At 52.4% G+C, this 18592-nt stretch overlaps 1 protein-coding gene across 1 annotated transcript; it reads left to right on the top strand.

The window, feature by feature from the left end:
• The first annotated feature begins 4708 nt into the window (after nt 1-4708).
• Nucleotides 4709-16677, top strand: Igfbp4 (insulin like growth factor binding protein 4). Its single transcript, XM_005321822.5, has 4 exons — nt 4709-5362; nt 12263-12420; nt 13332-13466; nt 15452-16677. Exons 1-4 carry the CDS (start codon nt 5014-5016, stop codon nt 15584-15586), a joined length of 777 nt encoding a protein of 258 aa, XP_005321879.1. The 5' UTR covers nt 4709-5013; the 3' UTR covers nt 15587-16677.
• Nucleotides 16678-18592: the final 1915 nt, after the last annotated feature.

Here is an 18592-nt window from a genome sequence, read left to right as displayed (position 1 = left end):
GAGGTCTCTGTGGAGATTCTGGCTCTACTGGCAGGAAGTAGGGCAGGAAGGTGAGTGTACTGATAGACTATTGCTCAGGTCTATACTTGGAGTGACCATGGAGATGCCCTCCCTGGGACCTGAATGTCAAATCACATAGAGGGGAGCTGAACCCCCTACTCAGTGTAGACATAACAGATAGTCCAGGTAGTCAGGAGGAGGCTGGGAAGCCCAAGTTACCAAGAGGACTGGGGCCTAGTCCCATACCAATGCCATCGGTGCCTGATCCCCACACCACATGCACTCTATGTCATAATCTTCTGTCCTCATTGGTGTTTTGGAAGGCAGTGAGCCCAGGGGTTAATTGTGCAGTCTGTGGAGCAAGACTTTCTGGGTTCACACCCCTGTTCTTCCACCTTACTTGCCGTGTGATTTTGAGTAAATTATATACCTCTCTGTGCCTTAGTTTCCCCATCTTAAAAAAAGGATGATGATAGCGTCTATGTCATGAGTTTGGGAAGCACACAAGGTCTGTGTGATTGCTAACTATCATTATTGTGTTTATTTTGTACACTCCATCAGATAGGATGCTTCCTAAAGCAAGCCCATCAGATTAGGGGTTCCTGGAAGGCAGAATGGTACTCTATGTCCCCATAGTTAAGCTGTTTTTCTTCCTATTTTCTTTTCTTTTTTTTTTTTTTTTAGAGAGAGAGAGAGAGAGAGAGAGAGAGAGAGAGAGAGAGAGAGAGAGAATTTTTTTTAAGAGAGAGGGAGAGAGAGAGAGAGAGAGAGAATTTTAATATTTATTTTTTAGTGATCTGCAGACACAACATCTTTGTTTTTATGTGGTGCCGAGGATCGAACCCAGGCCGCACGCATGCCAGGCGAGCACGCTACTGCTTGAGCCACAGCCCCAGCCCTCTTCCTATTTTCTAAGAGCCCAATGTATGCTTCTCAGAGGTTTTTGAAGTTGTACCAACACTCTGAGCAACAAGCCAATGAGGGTGTGAGGTGTAGAAGAGGCCTGGAGCCCGTTGCGGGGGGCTAGGGGGAGAGGTTCCTTCATCTGTGAATTAGAAGTAGCTAGCATCTTCCCGGCCCTCAGGAGCCAGGGAGAAGCAAGGCTGCTGCCGTCGCCGACTATGTGTCTGTGAGTGGTGTATTGGTGGTGGTGCTGCTTGATTTTCTATATTAGCCCTGAGCTGGGAAGGAGAGCTGAGTTTTGCCTTTCAGAAGGTCCTAGTCAGAGCTCCCAGTCCCTAAGGAGGCAGCAGTTGGGTAGAAGAAACCAATAACCAGCACCTGTACCTGTACCCAGCTCCTTGAGTTCCAGAGCCCTTGCCTCATTTTCCCTCTCAACCATCCTGTGAGAGTAAGCCTCAATATTTTCTTTTTCTCTGTGTGTGTGGTACTAAGGATTGTACCCAAATCCTTGCACATGCTAGACCAGCACTCTACCCATGAGCTTCATCCCCTAGCCCTCTTTATAAAAATATTTATTGTGGAACAGGTTATCACCAAGTTGCCCAGGAGGGCCTCAAACCTGTGAGCCTCCTGCTTCAGCCTTCTGAGTGGCTGGGGAGAAAACCCAGAGCCTCATACACACCAGACGACTGAGCTAAACGCACCCCCTCACCAGCCCTTATTTTTCTTTCAACAAAGGATGAAAATAACCCTTTATGTGGACAATACCTGTGATCCTAGTGACTCTGGAGGTAAAGCAGGAGGTTTGCAAGTTCAAGGCCAGCCTGGGTAACTTAGCAAGAACCCTGTCTCAAAATAAAAAGGGCTAGGGATTTAACTCAATTGGAGGGCATTTGCCAAGCATGGGTTTGATCCTCAGTACTGGGGAAAAAAGAAAATAACCCCTCAAGATATTAAGAGGGAGATCTAAGATCACACAGCTAAGTGGCTATGCTGCAACTGAACCCAGGTTCCCTGATGCCTTGCTCAGATACCACAGGCTTAGATGGGGACACTAAACCTGATCTTCTGAGAGTTTCCTTTGTTGGGGGTGTGGGGAGATAAAAGTCCTGTCACCAGGGATCTCCAGCCACTAGGGAAGTTAGTTTCCGATAGGAAGGGATGGAGGTAAAAAACATTTGGGGTCTACTATGTGCTGGGTGCTTTGAACAGTTCTTTCTCTTTCTCTTGCTGCAAAGTTCCATTTTCAAGACAAGGCCTGAAGCTCAGGAGCTTAAGTAACTCTCTACCGTGTTCCTAGTGACAAAGCTGGGATTAGAACCCAGTGCAGTCTGGCCATGCTGACACCCATAATTTTTCCTCTAGCATGAAAGTTGTGGCCCCAGCGCCACCTCCTCAGCAAAGGCTTTCCATGCTCTGAGTGTAAAATTGACCACTTATGCCGTGGGTGCCCACAGTTCCCTATGTAAACATCTCTCCGGACATGTGTGCACCTCTTAGACTTATTTTATTTACACACCTGACTTCTGTCACTAGGCAGTGAGCTCCTTTAGGCACAGAGTAGTCTTGTGCCAAGACAGAGCACAAAGTCACGCATCATAGGTACTCAGTAATTGTGGGTTGCATGAATGGTGGGAAGTGCTTGGAAGGCCTCCTCCTGTTATTCTCCTGCCTCTTTGGAACGACCCCACCCCAGTGATGGTGGGGTGGGGTGAGGAAGATGCTGAAGGATGGACTGGGGGCCGGGGAGGTGTTGTGTCTGAGGTGTGGGCATCAGTCTCACCTGGATACCTGTCCAGATTTTTCACCCTTGTGGGCACTCATGCTCTATCCTTGGCATGCCTCTTGGCTCCGTCCAGCCTCTTCTCATCTTGCCTCCGGCCTCAGGACCTTTACCTTTCCTGGGTTCATCTAGGGGACAAGTCTAGCATTGGGATCAGAATAATTTTTCTTGGTCCATTTTATTTTCACAAGAGTTTTAAGGGGTGAGAAGGGTGGAGATGACTTACCTCATTTTTACAGAAAGGGACAGTCAAACTCCAAATCCATCCATTAAATTGTGGCAGAACTGGGTCCAGTGATAATGGAGGGGGATGGGGCAGAGGGGAAGTTTTCTGAAACAGGTACAGTTTGGGTTTCCCTCAGGAACTTGAGGAACCAGGCTCTATATGCCCTTCTCCAAGGCAGACAAGGTAGAAGGGACCCCACATTCTCTATGTGATGGGACAGAGAAAATCCTAGACTCTTGTTCCTGGCTGTGACTCCACAGCCCTTCTGCAGTCTCCATGGCTGCCAGTAGGTGCCGTCAGTTTGCAACTTTTTGATTTGTCCTACAGGTCCATTCCCAGGCCCTCTCTTCTCCAATCACCCCAGTTGTCTGCAATTGCAGAAAGTAGGTGGCCCAACTCCTGTGAGGAGGAAAGACCCCTGCTCTGGGAGAAGCAGCAGAAAGGGGGTTCTTTGTACTTCAGCTTGGCAGTTTTGCAGGTTTCTAGGCCAAGCTAAAAATAATTGACAGTGGGCCACTAATGATGCCTGGACAGGCCCCCTTCCCCTAAAGTCAACTCCAGGCTAGCAGGAGCCTTTGTGAGGGAGGAAGGGTGAGTATTAGGGCACCAGAGAAGGAAGCTAGGAAATGAGTGAGTTTCTGCTTCAAATGCTATTCTAGACTTCCTCCCAATCCTAGCATTGGGGCAAGGGTAGGAGATACTGGCACCAATAAGATTTCAAGGAAGGGGGCTGGGGATGTGGCTCAAGCGGTAGCGCGCTCGCCTGGCATGCGCGCGGCCCGGGTTCGATCCTCAGCAGCACCACATACCAACAAAGATGTTGTGTCCGCCGAGAACTAAGAATAAATAAATGTTAAAATTCTCTAAAAAAAAAAAAAAAAAAAAAAAAAAAAAAAAAAAAAAAAAAAAAAAAAAAAAAAGATTTCAAGGAAGGGTGAGCCAGCCCTGACACTAGCCCAAAGAGTGGCACTAAGTGAATTATAAAAGGGCACCTCTTCCTCAAAACCTTGACTGCCATCTGCTGGGAAACCTTCACAACAGCTCTACAAATAAACAATGACTACAAGGAATGGTGCCCCCTGGAGTTGTTCAAAACACAGCTTGTACTTTGCAAGTGGTGATCTCCCAGGCCAATCTCTCTCCAGAGCCCATGTGGGCAGTAGAGGCAAACATCCAGGAAGGAGGAAGAGGCTTGGCACCTCTCTCCATGATTTGGGTTGATTCCATCCTGGGGAGGCAGGGTGGACCAGGGCCCAAGTGAACCCTGGGGAGACTTAAGGGGGAAGGTTCCCAGGGGGCAAGTGGGAAGAGAGCCTATTAGCGTCTTAGGGTCACCAGGCCTTTCCATGACCCTTGTTGCCCATATGCCTTGCACCTTGCTCCACCTCACCAGTCCAGTGGTGGAGACTGGAAGTACTGGGGAAGGGTGGAAAGGACTCTGGTCAGGGAGAAGAAATAAGCCGACCCCGGAGTCGGCTAGGAGGCCAGGTTCTCTTAAGGTTAGGGAGGTATCTTCCGAAATCGGGGAGGGAGCCAAACAGCAGCACCTTCGTTTCCCCTCTTCCTGCCTCCCCTCCCCAGCTCCAGTTCAGAGGCGCACTGGGCGCTTGCCACCTCTTCCAAACTGCGCCGCTTCCTTCTACGGTGCAAAGGACTTTCAGATGTTGCAGCGGCGGCGACTCAGGACAGCGCCCCCTCCCCCTGACGGCCGCCTCTCCCTGCCCCCCTCGCCCGCCCGGGCTCCCCCACCTCGGGGAAGGCGCTGGGGGTGTGGCCAGGGGCCGGTATAAAGTCCTGGGAGCTGGTCCCGGGCAGCCGCTCAGCCCCCTGCCCCCAGCCGCCCGCCTTCTGCCTGGGCCGGGCCGAGGATGCGGCGCAGCGCCTCGGCTGCCAGGCTCGCTCCGCTCCGGCGCGCTTGCTAACTTCCCTCGGCTCTGTCATTGCCCGCCAGCCGGGCCGCCCCGTTTCCCCGCGCTCTCCGCGCTCTCCGGGTGGGGTCCTCCAGGCGCGCCGGGCGCTGCCGCCGGGTACCCACGCTTCCCGCCCGCGTGCCCGCGCTCTCCGCCTGCGCCCAGCGCCCGCTCCAGGTCCTCGCGCGGTCATGCTGCCCCTCTGCCTCGTGGCCGCCCTACTGCTGGCCGCAGGGCCCGGGCCGAGCCTGGGCGACGAAGCCATCCACTGCCCGCCCTGCTCCGAGGAGAAGCTGGCGCGCTGCCGCCCCCCCGTGGGCTGTGAGGAGCTGGTGCGGGAGCCCGGCTGCGGCTGTTGCGCCACTTGCGCCCTGGGCTTAGGGATGCCCTGTGGGGTGTATACTCCCCGCTGCGGCTCGGGCCTGCGCTGCTACCCACCCCGTGGGGTAGAGAAGCCCCTGCACACGCTGATGCACGGGCAAGGCGTGTGCATGGAGCTGGCGGAGATCGAGGCCATCCAGGAAAGCCTTCAGCCCTCTGGTAAGATGCCTACCCTCCCACACCCTTCCCAGTGCACTCTTTCTCAGTAACTTATTTCCAATTCATGGCTGGCTTGGAAGGCCCTTGAAAATCCCCTGTGAATTGAGGCGCAAGCAGGTACGTGGCAGGGCCCGACTGGCATGGGACAGGATCAGCCAAGGAAACTGCTCCTGAATTCCTAGCTGTAATTGCCACCATCAAGGGGAACTTTGTCTCATCCCTCCATCTCAAACATCCCAGGGGTGCCTATTTGTTTTTTTTCTTTAATTTAATTTGTGTGTGTGTGTGTGTGTGTGTGTGTGTGTGTGTGTGTGTGTTTGTGGTGGGGGGCTGGGGATTGAACCCAGGGCTTTGTGCATGCATTCTATCACTGAGTTACATCCCCAGTCCGCAGATGTAACTATTTGGGAAGAAGGGTCTCAACGATAGGCCTGGCTGCTGATGCAAGAGTGGAAAATCAAGTGACTTCATCAGGTCAAGTCAGCCGTCTAGGTTCAGAAAACTGGGGGACGGAATGGGGTGTCTATGGGGGTTGGGGGCAGCTTTCTGTTCCTGATCCAGAGGCCACCCCTCACTCTTGCCACAGGTAACGTCACCCCTCCCTCAGTCTGAGGAACCAGGACATGGACTTCGTCATCCTATAGTGGGGTGGGTTGTACAAATCATAGGGACTTTGATGGTGAGGGGCATCAGACTTGCCCTTTCCCAAAACCCTGAGCTCCTTTCTCTTGCTTATTGAGTGGAAAGACAAGGGTCTTTCTGCCAGACCCTGGCAACTCTCCCTGCCCTGGTATGCAGGATCTCTACTCTTTTCTCCTGGCAGGTGCCATCTGAGGTGGCAGAAGAGAAGTTTTGGCTCCCAGCCCAGAATTGCAGAAACCTTAGGGGCATGGGATAGGGAATAGAGGAAAGGGGGAGTGAGAGAGAAAGAGAGAAGACAGAAGACTCTGAGAAGACCCACTGCCCCAACCTCATTCTTACACTTTCTCTTTGTCCATTTCTCGGTTGGCCATTTCCAGTTTCTCCTTAGAATCCTTCTCAGTCTTTTTCCTTCCTTCTCTTGTTCTTTTGTTGTTTCCTGCCGTGCCTCTCGGCTTCTAGTTTCGCCATTACAATCTTTTTTTTTTCTTCTCTTTCCACATTTCTTATTGGTGCATTATAGTTGTACATAATGGTGGGATTTGTTGTTACATATTGGTACACGCACACAATATAATAACAGAATTGTCCAGTACTGCTCCCCAGGAACCCCTCCCCCCACCCCTCACCATAGTATTCATTTTTTTAAAATATATTTTTATTTGTAGATGGACACAATACCTTTATTTTATTTTTATGTGGTGCTGAGGATTGAACCCAGTGCCTCCCACATGCCAGGCGAGCGCTCTACCACTGAGCTACAGCCCCAGCCCCTCATCATAACATTCTGAAGTTCTCTTTTCACAATGTCTTCTGTGCATTATCAGTTTCTTTCCCTTTCTCCACATTGTTCGGTTTTCCTGCTTCTCTGACTTTTGCCTCTCTGTCTCTGTGTCCCTTACCATGTCTGCCTCTTGTCTTTCTGATCTCTGCTTTTTCGCCTCTCTGCCTCTGGTTCTCCTTCCCTCTCTGATTGTTTTGCTCTCCCTGTGCCTCTCTGCGCCTGTCCCTTTTCCTGGTGCTTGAGGCTTCCATTGTTGCAGTCCGGATGCTGAGACTCTGGCCCCAAGCTTCCTGCCCTGGGTCCCAGACCGCTTCACTTCCTCAATCCTCTGTAGCTTGTTAGCTGGAGGAGAGCAGGATGCAGGGAAAACAGGAAGGAGGTGGACCCCAGGGGTCTGGGCCTCCAGCCTTTCTGCCCTTCCTGCCCCTGGGCAGGGAGAGATGGGTCAGCAGAAAACCTTCTAGGGGAAATGCCAGCCTGACACCCAGCACTCCTGGGGTGGGAAGTCCTGGGGGAGTAAGTCACTGATTTGGAGACAGAGATGCCAGTGGCAGTGAGAATAGGAGTGAGGGCTGAGCCCCTGGGTTCCCTGAGTACAGCAGGGCCACTTCCCTTTGAATTTCCATCTTCCACCAGCCAGTGGGTAACTGGCAGCAGATAAGGATGGCTGGTGGCTCCTTTTCTCTCATCAACTTGAACATAAAGCAGAAGAGCCTTCTGAGGGTCTTCTTCTCTGACTGGGTAGGAGAATCCTAGAGGAGGAAAATCTGATTCTTCAGGGGATCAGGGAGGGCATGGCATGGACAGTTTGTGATTGACATGTGAACATAATGCAAACCAGCCTTGAGAGATGTCTAGGAATGGAGTGGCTTTAGATCCCCTTTGGAAAACAGAGCCCAGGTCTCTGATGGCCTTGTCCTCCAGCATGTTGTACATGCAAACACATAGAGAGGGGAAAAGAATCAGAAGGACCCAGGGGAAACTAGGTACATAACAACAAGCTCTGCCCATGCCCTCTCATCCCATCATCATAGAAGTACTCCTTCTTGTGCCTTGGCCTTGGCCACATTGCACCATGGGGAGCGTACCCCCTAGGATTGTGCAGCATCTCTGCAGGGGTTCTGGTGAGATAAAATGAGCAAGGCTTAGACCCTAAACCCACTATCCTCTTTAGCTTTACACTCTTAACAGACCACTGTTCCTACTAGGCTCCCAGACTTGAGCCCTCTGGACTGGAATAGCTTGGTAGAGATGTCAGGTCATTTCTGTGCTTTCTTCTTGGGGCTGAGCTTCTTCGGCAGGTGGTCAGGGAGGATGGTCAGTTGGCAGGCTCCTGTCCCTGGCCTGTGATGGTTTGGGTGCCTCCTGTTAACCCCAGGGGCAGGCCTCTCTTTCCATCTCCAGCCAGCCCTGCCCCGCTTTCTCAGATAGCCAGATTGTGGATTAACACCGCTGAGGTCACCAGAGGTGGGGGTGGGCATGTGCTTCAGAAGCCCACAAGTCAGCATCGTGGTACTGATCCCTCCACTCATAGAAGCTGGGGGAGTGTTCGGTGGGGAGATCAGGCCTAGGACAGGGAGTTCCTAAACTGGGCTCTGGGTCCCTCCAGGACAGGGTTAGAGAGCAGGCAGACTGGGTTAATTTTTAGTCCACGCAGCAAATATTGTCCTCCCTACTTCAGTACTGGGAATCCAGTCATGTCATGGAAACAGGGCCTTCCCAGAAATTCTGTGCCTTGGGGGAGGGGAGAGGAGGAGCATGGCTGCTTAGCATTTTTTCTTTAATATTGGCAAAGTCCAAATTATTGGTGCCTTGGCCATCAGAAATCTTTCCATTTAAAGACATAGGGGCAGCAGAGACATGCTTTACTCCTTCCCTCCACCCATGTGACTTCAGTGTCCCCATCTGCAAAGTGGGAATGGGAGTGGGTAATAGCATGGGGGGGGCCTGGCATGGAGTAAGAGCTCAGTAAATTGGAGTAATGATGAAGATGGAGATGAAGAGCAGCTGGTGCTGGGACTGTGGGGGCCTGTAGGGCAGAGGAACCAAGGTAGGGGACATTCAGAGGAGCTGAGAGGGGTCGGTTGCCTTTGAGGGCCTTTTCCTGCTTTACAGGGATACACCAGGCTACATGCCTTACTGAGGCTGGTGGCTTGGTACAATGGTGGGGGGACACTCTTGAGCCAGACTTTAAAGAAAGGGCCTGGCACCCCACACATGCGGTCTTGCCTTCTCCATCCAGAGTCCAGGAGAAGAAGGAATAGAATTCTTGCAGGGCAGGTGGGTGACCCTCGAGGGCAAGGCCGAAACTTCTGTGTCTGGGTGGTGGGGTCCATCCGGTTCACAGCTTGGGGATGGGACTGCAATTGGGGAAAAATCATGGGGGTGAATTCAGGCAGCAGGAACTTTGCAGCCATTGATAACAAAGCTGTGCCCCCTCTTCTGCCCCTGGGCTGTGGAGCGCAGACCAAGGCTCCCTGGCACCGCAAGGCAGTTGGTTTAGCTCCAGCTGCCTCCAAGCTGGGGCTGGAGGAGAAGACCTCCCTGACCTTGGAAGTTCCACCTCCCAAACAAGCTTTCGGGAGGGGTCTGACTCCAGATTCTGTTCAGAGAAGAACCTGGGGGCCTTGGGACTTCTGCAGAGAGCACTATCAGGGTGAACACTGAAAAGTTAATGTTTTCAGAGACCCAGTGCTATAACCCTTATCCCCTAAACCCGTGCCTAGGGGTGGATTCCTGGGGTGGTTCCTCAGTCTGCCAGTTAAGCAAGACTGGGCAAGGAAAAGTTACAGATTAAGTGGAAAGTCAACAAATTTATGTTACAGAGAGACTGGGAAGTCATCATGCCCTGCCTTGAGTCTACGTCTCTGACCCAGGGCAGGGTCAGAGTGCCTGAGTGCATGTGCTTGTGTGTGCGTGGATGAGTGTGTCTGGACACGTGATTGTATGTTTGTGATTCTTGAGGTCTAGCCTGTCTGAGTGTGGGGGCAGATATGGACTTATTCTGTGGACCTGAGTCCCCAGGTCAGTCAGTAAGGCGCTACTCTCCCAATCTGGTGAGTTCTACTCTTAACTTAGATGTGATCTAGGGATCAGTGGCTGGGCCAAGGGGCAACCAACAGTGGGTAGGCCAGCAGCCCTCTGCCTCAGCCTTGCCGAGAAAATCCTGTCTGTATTACATGGGGTCATTCCAACACAAGAGCACAAGCTATGTTTCCGGGCTTACCTTCTACCCCATGCAGCCCTCGGTTTCAGAGGGCTACCCAATTGTCCTCTTTAGAGGTGACCATTCCAAATATCCATGGATGATTCCTTGAGGTGTAATCCTTTGTGAGCTTCCACTCATAGAAGCTCTGTGCTGGAAAGCACAGAGGATCAAGCCTCTGCTCCCTCTCCCTCCGGCTTCCTAAGGCTCCCCCACACCAAGGCTACAAGGCTAGGCATCTCCAGGGTGAGGAGCTCTCTGTTTTCTGAGACAGCCCCTTTCTTCAGAAAACGTACTCCTTGAACTCCCTGAGGCTAGGAACATTCTGTCCATTTACTAAGAGGGACAAGAGTCCCCGTGCAAAGTCATGCTTCCCTTCATGGTTGTGAAAAGAAGGCACACTTCACACTCAGGAAGAATGAAGGCCTTCTGGGTTGGGAAGGTGTCCCCAGAGTCAGTGTCCCGGGCTGTGGCTAAGGACCAGTGATCCACTCCAGCCTTTCACAGGTGGAATGATGAGGTTTTTGCTGGCACCTCAGCTCGGCTTCTGGCCCTCTGCGATGGGGTGCTAATTCTTTTATGTCTTCTCTTCCCTCTTTCTCTCCACTCCCCAGCTCTATCCGGTACCCCTGAAACCTTGTGACAGGTCTTGCTGCAGTGTCTTCTCTTTGGCTGGCTCTCAGGAGCTGGATGTGGAACTGGAGCCCCCTTTCGTGTCTTTTTGGGGATGTCACTCGGGCAGAAGGGTGGCTTGGATGTACCCGCTCCATTCCCTCCTTCCTTTCGACTCCTCTTTCTAAGCCAGCTCTCCACTCGTGACACAATCTTCCATCCTTGGTGACTCAATTTTTATGAATAACCTTCACAAAGACTTTCTGGTGGTCTAAAGTCTTCCTCCTCAGGTTTCCCTTTATCTATGTGCTTCCCTCCTCTTCCCCCAAACTAGAAGAAAAAGAGAAGCACCCCCCCCCACCCCACCAGGGTTGGCTAGGCAGAAAAATACCATTTGACCCTGAGGCAGCTCTGGGACTGCTGCCATGCATGGAGGAACCTGCTAACTCCTCAGGAAAAAAATCCTGACGCAAACCAGATGTAACCTCCTGTCCGGCTGCCAACATCTGGAATGCTGGCAGGGGCTCTGCACTCAGGCCTTGAGCGAGCTGCCAAGCCCGAGCATTTCAGAGGTGGCTCTGATGTGCGGAAAGGCCTTCCAGTCCCGGCCTCCTTCTCCAGCTCTGCCCTGCATTCCAGTTTTGGCCGCCTGGAGCACAGTATCATGGGGGGACTTCTGGAGAGGGTTTCTCTGGAGCTCAGATGGCGCCTTCAGGAGATCCAGTGGAGGGATCTCCTGATCCAGATGTCTGTCCACTGCCTTGGCTCTGAGTGACATGACACCTAAGGTCTAGGGATGGGACAGTTAGAGATGGAGGGCTGGAGGAACATGTGCAGCTGTCCTCTTGTCCCTGGGGCCACACAGGTTGTCACTCATACACACCCCCCCACCCCCACACTCACTTTCGCATGCAGGCAGTGGGGAGAGCCTTTGGGGTCACATTTCTCCTCACTCATGGAAAGTCTGATTATGGCCCTCAGGATCCCTCAGAGGCCCTGCCAGACATTTGGAAAGAGCAAGAATGGAGACAGGAAGAGCCAGCTGACTGAGAGGGGGATGTTGGGAGGAGCTGAATGAGGGAGACAAGATCCGGTAGGGGGCCCCCTGATTGCCTCAGACCTCCCTGCAGGGCCCAGGGGACCCTTCTGCCATCTGGGCAGCTGCAGCTGGTGACTCATCTGTGGACTGGACTGGGTGGGGTGAGGGACAAGTCAAGGACTTCAAGAGGAATATTCTCCTGAGGAGGTCCAGGGGAGTGGGGTGGGCTGGGGGGCTGCTTTCATTTCTTCCTGTCTCCCAGGCTCCCTGCTTTTCTCCAGCACCAGGCTGATGAACTCTGTGGAGGGGAGAAAGCAGGTGGGAGGTGGGGCTGGTGTGAAGCCCTGTTCTCTTCTTTTTTGGGGGGGGGGATGTACTGGAGATTGAACTCGGGGGCACTCAACCACTGAGCCACATCCCCAGCCCTATTTTGTGTTTTATTTAGAGACAGGGTCTCCCTGAGTTGCTAAGTGTCTCACTGGGTTGCTGAGGCTGGCTTTGAACTCGTGATCCTCTTGTCCCGGCATTCTGAGCCGCTGGGATTACAGGTGTGCGCCACCGCCCCTGGCAAGCCCTGTTCTGTTCTGGTGCTGACTTCTGCCCTTCTTGCCTTGACTGCAGACAAAGATGAAGGTGACCATCCTAACAACAGCTTCAGCCCTTGCAGCGCTCATGACCGCAGGTGCCTGCAAAAGCACTTCGCCAAAATGCGGGACCGGAGCACCAGTGGGGGCAAGATGAAAGTCATCGGGACACCTCGGGAGGAAGTCCGGCCTGTGGTGAGGACCTCTGCCCCACAGATATGCATGTGCATGGACACCACCACCATCACCACCAGATCTGGACTCTGTTCACCCAGCAGGCATTGATATCTACTGTGTGCAAGATGCACTTCAAGAGAGAATCCTTACTCCTTTCTTTGCATTTCCTTCCTGCTCCTCAGTTATAAACATTGGTGTAGCTGAAGCTGAAGTGATAGTTCAATACTGGTATACTTCCTTGTTCTGATTGGTAAGAAGCAGGGTTCCAACCCCCCTGGTGCTTCTTGGATTCCCCACCCCAGACTTCAGTAACTAAAGGGGGAATGCCGGCCAAAGCAGGGGTCCTTGGGACCCTGCTCCAGGGTCTGGCTAATGTCCTTTATGATACATGGTACTGATGGACCTGAACTGGGCCTTACAAGTTATTTATTTATTTAGTTTTTGGGTGCGGGGTATTGAACTCAGGGACACTCAACCACTGAGCCCTATTTTGTATTTTATTTAGAGACAGGGTCTCACTGAGTTGCTTAGCACCTTGCTTTTGCTGAGGCTGGCTTTGAGCTCTGGTTCCCCATGCCTCAGCCTCCCGAACCGCTGGGATTATCCCCCACACCAGGCCACAAGTTTTTAATTCTGTGATTTTTGTCTATCCCTCCTAAGTAGACATTCCCCTGTTCTGACCTCCACAGGTCTCCACAGCTCCATTCCACACCAGGTCCCTTCCTCAATTCACACTCCTCCTTTATAGAAACTCTTTGGCTTGAGATCCTCTCCTCAGTGTCCCTCTCTTCCCCCCACTAATGTCTCCTGAGCCTGAGACCTTGCCTCCACCTCTTCAGGTCCCTCCCAGCTTCCAGGCATTCCAGGCCTTCCGCCCCTGTTTAGTTCTGAGTTCCAGAGCTCTCACTCCTCTCTCCTCTCCTCCCCAGCCCCAGGGCTCCTGCCAGAGCGAGCTGCACCGGGCCCTGGAGCGCCTGGCTGCCTCACAGAGTCGCACCCACGAGGACCTCTTCATCATCCCCATCCCCAACTGTGACCGCAATGGCAACTTCCACCCCAAGCAGGTGGGTCTTGGTTTCCTGGCTCAGCCCTGCCTGAGTTCCAGGGGCATCCTTGGACTCTCTGCAGGATGGTCCTGGGTGGAGATCTTTGGAAGGGGGTCCTCCTCAACCCAAACCCAATCCCTCCACCTTCCTGAAGCCCTATCCCAACCCTGGAGCCTCAGTTCGCTCTTCCCAACCCAGATGAAGAGACAGAGACCCAGAGAGGTATAAAAGGGTCCTGGTTGGCCCGAAATCATTGCACTGAGTTCATAGCACAGATTCTCCCCACTTCCGGGGATGCTTCTGTCATCTCTGGATTCTCTGTCTATGGGGTAGATGTCCTGCCAACCTCTGCTCCAGCCCTCACCCTGCTCTAGTCCTAGGAAGAGGTCTCCCTTGTCACTAATGTCTGATGTTTCACCTGTGCCCAGAAGGGTCCAACTCATAAGGAGTCAGGGAGGACTCCCAGCCCACCCAGCTAAGCGGCAGAACCAACTGGTGCAGCAAGGATGGAGGTGGAGCCAGGGTTAGCAGCCCCCTACAGGCATTTTGGTTGGAAGCAGAGGAGGGAGGGGCAAGAGAGAAGTTGTAAAGGCAGCAGCCTCCATATTCCCTCCTACCCTTGCAGTGTGGGGTCTCTGACGGCTCTCTGGAGGCTAGGATGTCCCTCAGGGTTGCCCTTCTCCAGCCCATCTCTGGCCCATCAACAGGGTAGCACATCTGGACAGAGTGCTGGGGGTGGCCATGCAGCCCTGACCTGGGTCTCCTCCAGCATTTGTGGACATAGACACACATGCCTTTGTGTGAGCTGTGGGCACACATGCCCTCCCACATGCTGTGGACACGTCTACAACCTGGGTTGCCATGTGACCAGCAGAGGCCTTGCTAGGAGGGCAAAGGCTGCTTCTGGGTCTATAAATCCCAGCATGGCATGAGAAGGGCCTTACGTAGTATGTAGTGAGCGGTGGACTAGAGGGAGCTCCCCAGAACCAGTGCCTGGCCCATCTCCAGCCTTTACCCCAACACAAATTCTATCCTTGTCCTTGTTCTGTAAGTTCCTCCACAATTAAAAAACAAAAACCTAATAAAACTAATAAACTACATCCCTGCCCACCCTCCTTTTTAAATTTTTAAGACAGGATCTTGCTAAGTTACTTAAGGCCTTGCTATGTTATTGAGGCTGGCCTTGAACTTGCAATCTTCCTGCCTCAGCCTCCCAATACCCTGCGACTATAGGTGTGCACAACCATGCCTGGACAAGATTTTTTGGTTGTTATTTTTAGCAGTTTTAGGGTTACAAAAAATTGAGTAGAAAGTAGAGTTCCCATATCTTGCCTCCTCCTCGCCCCAGTCTTGCCTATTATTAACATCTTACATTAGTGTGGTCTATTTGATGCAGTTGGTGAGCCAATGTTGATGTATTATTATTAACTGAAGTTTAGAGTTTACATCAGCCTTCACTTTTTGTGTTGTACAATTTTATATCTTTTTCCTTCCTCCAATTTTTATTGCAGTGAAAGTTGTGACTCTTGACCCTTTATCCCAGGCCAATTCTGAGTCAACCTTCATTTGAACTCTAATTCTGACTCTGGACTATACTTTTATCTCCACCAGTGTCTTTTATTTATTTATTTATTTATTTTGGTAGTACTAAGGATTGAACCCAGGGGTGCTTAACCACTGAGCCACATCCCCAGTCCTTTTTGTTTTTTATTTTGAGACAGGGTCTCACTAAATTGCTTAGAGCCTTGATAAGTTGCTGAGGCTGGCCTTGGACTTGTGATCCTCCTGCTGAGCCACTGGGATTACAGGCATGTGCCACTGTGCCTGGCTGGACCCTTCCTTCTTGACCAAGTTCTCTCAGTGAGCTCACAGAACCTGTACTTAGAAAGAGCCTTCACCTTCCGATGCCATCTTGGAGTGGCAACTGTGCGACTTGGGGGCTGGACTGGAATAGGGGCAGGCTGCCTGGAATCATCTGACCCCTCATGCCCTTGTTTTGGCAGTGTCACCCAGCTCTGGATGGGCAGCGCGGCAAGTGCTGGTGTGTGGACCGGAAGACAGGCGTGAAGCTTCCAGGAGGCCTGGAGCCCAAAGGGGAGCTGGACTGCCACCAACTGGCTGACAGCTTCCGAGAGTGACACCTGCTAGCAGGCAGGGGGCTTGGTGCCCCCTACTACCCCGATGCTTGGGGGCTGCAGAGTTGACCTGGAGTGGAGTCTGAGTCTGGGTCCAAACTTTGCCTTTGACCCAGAAGTTTCCCTTGGCGTGTGTACGTGTGTGCGCGTGTGTATGTTTATGGGCACGAGTGTGCCCTTGGGGTAAGCCAGAGCCTGGAGTGTCCTCTTTGAGCTTAGATAGCCCAAGAGGTCTGAGAGTGGCAATGGGGAGCCCCGTTGTGTTTCCAGATCAATCCTGGATTCATTCATGCATTCAGTCATCTAAAAACATTTATTGACCACATATTATGTGCCAGCTGTAGTTTCCAGCCCTGGGTGCCCTTGTTCTGACTTCCTCTAATTGTGGCATATGAGCCATTCCCGTAAAGTGAGTGTAGGCCTGTGGGAGAAGAGAAATCTCTTTCCTAGAGTCAGAGAGAAAGAGAGACGTGTATATTGTCTCTTCCCTTATCTAGTCACAGGGTGGGAGCCAGCTCAAGGACCATGAGACCTAGATCCACACCCAAGGCTTAGGCTTGCCGGGCTCCCCTGCTCTTCTTCCCCACCCCCCACTCCCCATTGTGGGGGAAAGGACCTGGGAGACAAACCTGCTTTTGGGCCTGGGTGTTGTGCCATCTGCTTGATTGCTTGGCAGCTGAGACCCTGTTTTGAGGGAGGGAGAGGGGACAGAGGAAGGCATGCAGGACAGAGGGTTCAGATCAGGCTATGCCTTTGAGCAGTCAGGTGGGAAAAAGGATTGCTAGGTTGGGTTGAGCGTGCCTGATGGATGATGTACGTGTTGGGGGATGAAGGGCTTGCCTGGGGTCTTGTTTCCTATCCTGTTTGTGGTCACAGCTATGAAATCACCAGGGTGACCCCGTCTTTCCAGTGGCTCTGCCTTCCTCCCAACATCTCTTTCCCCTACACCTCCCACAAGTCCCTCTGAGCATTTTCTAGCTTGACTGGAGACTTAGGGACCCGCTGGTCAGCTGGGGTGTCTGTCTTTCTCCTCCCTCCTGCCCCACCCCCACTTTTTTTTTTTTTTAACAAAACCAAAAAAAATGTCCAGATAATTGTGTTTGGTTGATTTATTTACTATCAGAGACGTGGATGGACCAGGGGTGGAGAGAGGTGGGCACTGTGGGGTCCCCATTCCTTCCTGCATGGCAGAACACTTGAGAGGACAGTCCTCCCTGAAGAGGCCTGTCTGGGCTCTCAGATTCCTGGTGGGCGGACTGGCTTCTGAAGGGAGGGTGTGTGACCAAGGACAGCCCTGTTGGGACAGAGCTGCCTTCTGGATTAGCTGGTATGTGGAGCTGGGGCATTTCCTAGGGCATGGGGCAGATTGGGTTTGCATCTGGAGTTGATTTATTAATTTACTGTTGCGGGGGGCAGGGGGCACTCCCTGCCTTGGGAAAGGGGCGAGAACTCTGCAGCACATTCCACAGCTCTTTACTTGGGGGTGGTTTTGAGTTTGATTCTGAGGAGCTGGGAATGGAGACATCCTTGATCTGGCTGTGGGCTCTCAGTGGTAGCCCCTGCTTCAGAACTTGTGGCCACGTGGATTCCTGGCCATCTTGCAATACCCCTCCTGCTCCCACACCTCTGTTTGTGTAGGGTTAGGCTGATCTCTCACATGGGGGTCCTTTCCCAGGAGGCCACAGGCAGCCTGGAGACCCTGTGCCATGAGTGCTGCCTGCTGGGGAAAAGAGGGTGTCCTGTCCCTCTCCTCCCCCACTCCGGAGTGCTCCCAGGCTTGTGACTACACTGGCCCCTGACTTCCTTAGCACCTGTGCTACCAGCTTCCTGAGCCCAGGGCTGCTGTCTCCAGCTTTCTAGCAAGTCTAGCTCTGCCTCAGCAGCGCAGCCTGCAGCCGCCTGCAGCCATCTGGTCTCCCAGGCGCCAGGCTGCTGCCAGCAGAAGAAGATAAAGAACAAAGTGGTGTTGAGAGTAGCTCCCTGGGCCGCTGGCCACCCTTCCCAGAGCCCCCTCCTTCTGAGGCCTGGGCCAAGGCATGTTGGGCTAGGAGGTGGTGCAGCCCCAAGATTAAGTTTTAGGTCCTGAGTAGAAGGATCTCTTTCCCTGAAATGTATCTTCCCAACCCCCTTCCCAGTGCTTGAACCCTTGGCAGGTTGTGGGAGTTTTTTTTTTTTTTTTTTTCCCTTGCACGGGTCTCCAAGAAAAGCAGGCTCCAGCATAGCATGCACTGGGCCCGGGTTTCAGTCCCCAGTACCACACACACACACACACACACACACACACACACACACACACACACACATAGCGCTGATTTTTAAGCAGAGTCTGTGTGGAGGTAGCACTGTGTGTGGCCTGGGGTGTGTCCATGTGACAGATACATGGTCATGGGATTTGTGTGGGGGGTGCGTGTGTGAAGGTAGCCTGGTGAGGCCTGGGAGTAGGGGCTTTTACCCATGGGTGTAGATGAGACACATTTGTGTGGTGTTTGTGTGGGCAGTGTGAATGTGAGCGCGTCTGTGTGAGGTGAGAAGAGAGAACGAGACATTTACTTACGGAGCCTGTCACTTCCTTCTAGGCTATGGATGAGTGGACCCTCACTCATTCATTAGGTGTCCCCATTGAAGGTTTTAAGGGAGTTGTCTAACACTGGAGAACAGAGCATGTATACTGTTGAGGGGGTTCCACACTCCACCACTCCCCTCTGAGAGCTGGTCCCATGACCCTGGGGCTAGGTGCTAGTGTCAAAAGAAAATAAAGCTGGGTACCATGGCGCTTATAATCCCAGCAACATGGGAGGCTGAGGCAGAAGGATTGCAAGTTTGAGGCTAGCCTGAGCAATTGGGTGAGACCTGTCTCAAAAAATAAAAAAGGTGGTAGAGTGGGCTCACCTCCAGTACCACAAAGAAAGAAAGAAAAAAAAAAAAAAAGAAAGAAAACAATAAAAGCAGATCTATATTTGCATGTAGGGCCTTCCACCCTGCCTTCTGCTTTTGGATAACCTTGAATGG

The sequence above is a fragment of the Ictidomys tridecemlineatus genome, chromosome 3 (assembly GCF_052094955.1).
Source record: "Ictidomys tridecemlineatus isolate mIctTri1 chromosome 3, mIctTri1.hap1, whole genome shotgun sequence".
Classification (NCBI taxonomy): Eukaryota; Metazoa; Chordata; class Mammalia; order Rodentia; family Sciuridae; genus Ictidomys; species Ictidomys tridecemlineatus.
Note: the sequence above shows the minus strand (reverse complement) of the source record. Positions and strands in the feature narration are given on the sequence as shown.

Bases quoted from the DNA above. Each gene is read 5' to 3' on its own strand.
- Igfbp4 (XM_005321822.5), top strand. From the start codon at position 5,014: ATGCTGCCCCTCTGCCTCGTGGCCGCCCTACTGCTGGCCGCAGGGCCC. The intron at 5,363-12,262 runs GTAAGATGCCTA...CCTTGACTGCAG, and splicing joins GGAAAGCCTTCAGCCCTCTG to ACAAAGATGAAGGTGACCAT. The intron at 12,421-13,331 runs GTGAGGACCTCT...TCTCCTCCCCAG, and splicing joins GGGAGGAAGTCCGGCCTGTG to CCCCAGGGCTCCTGCCAGAG.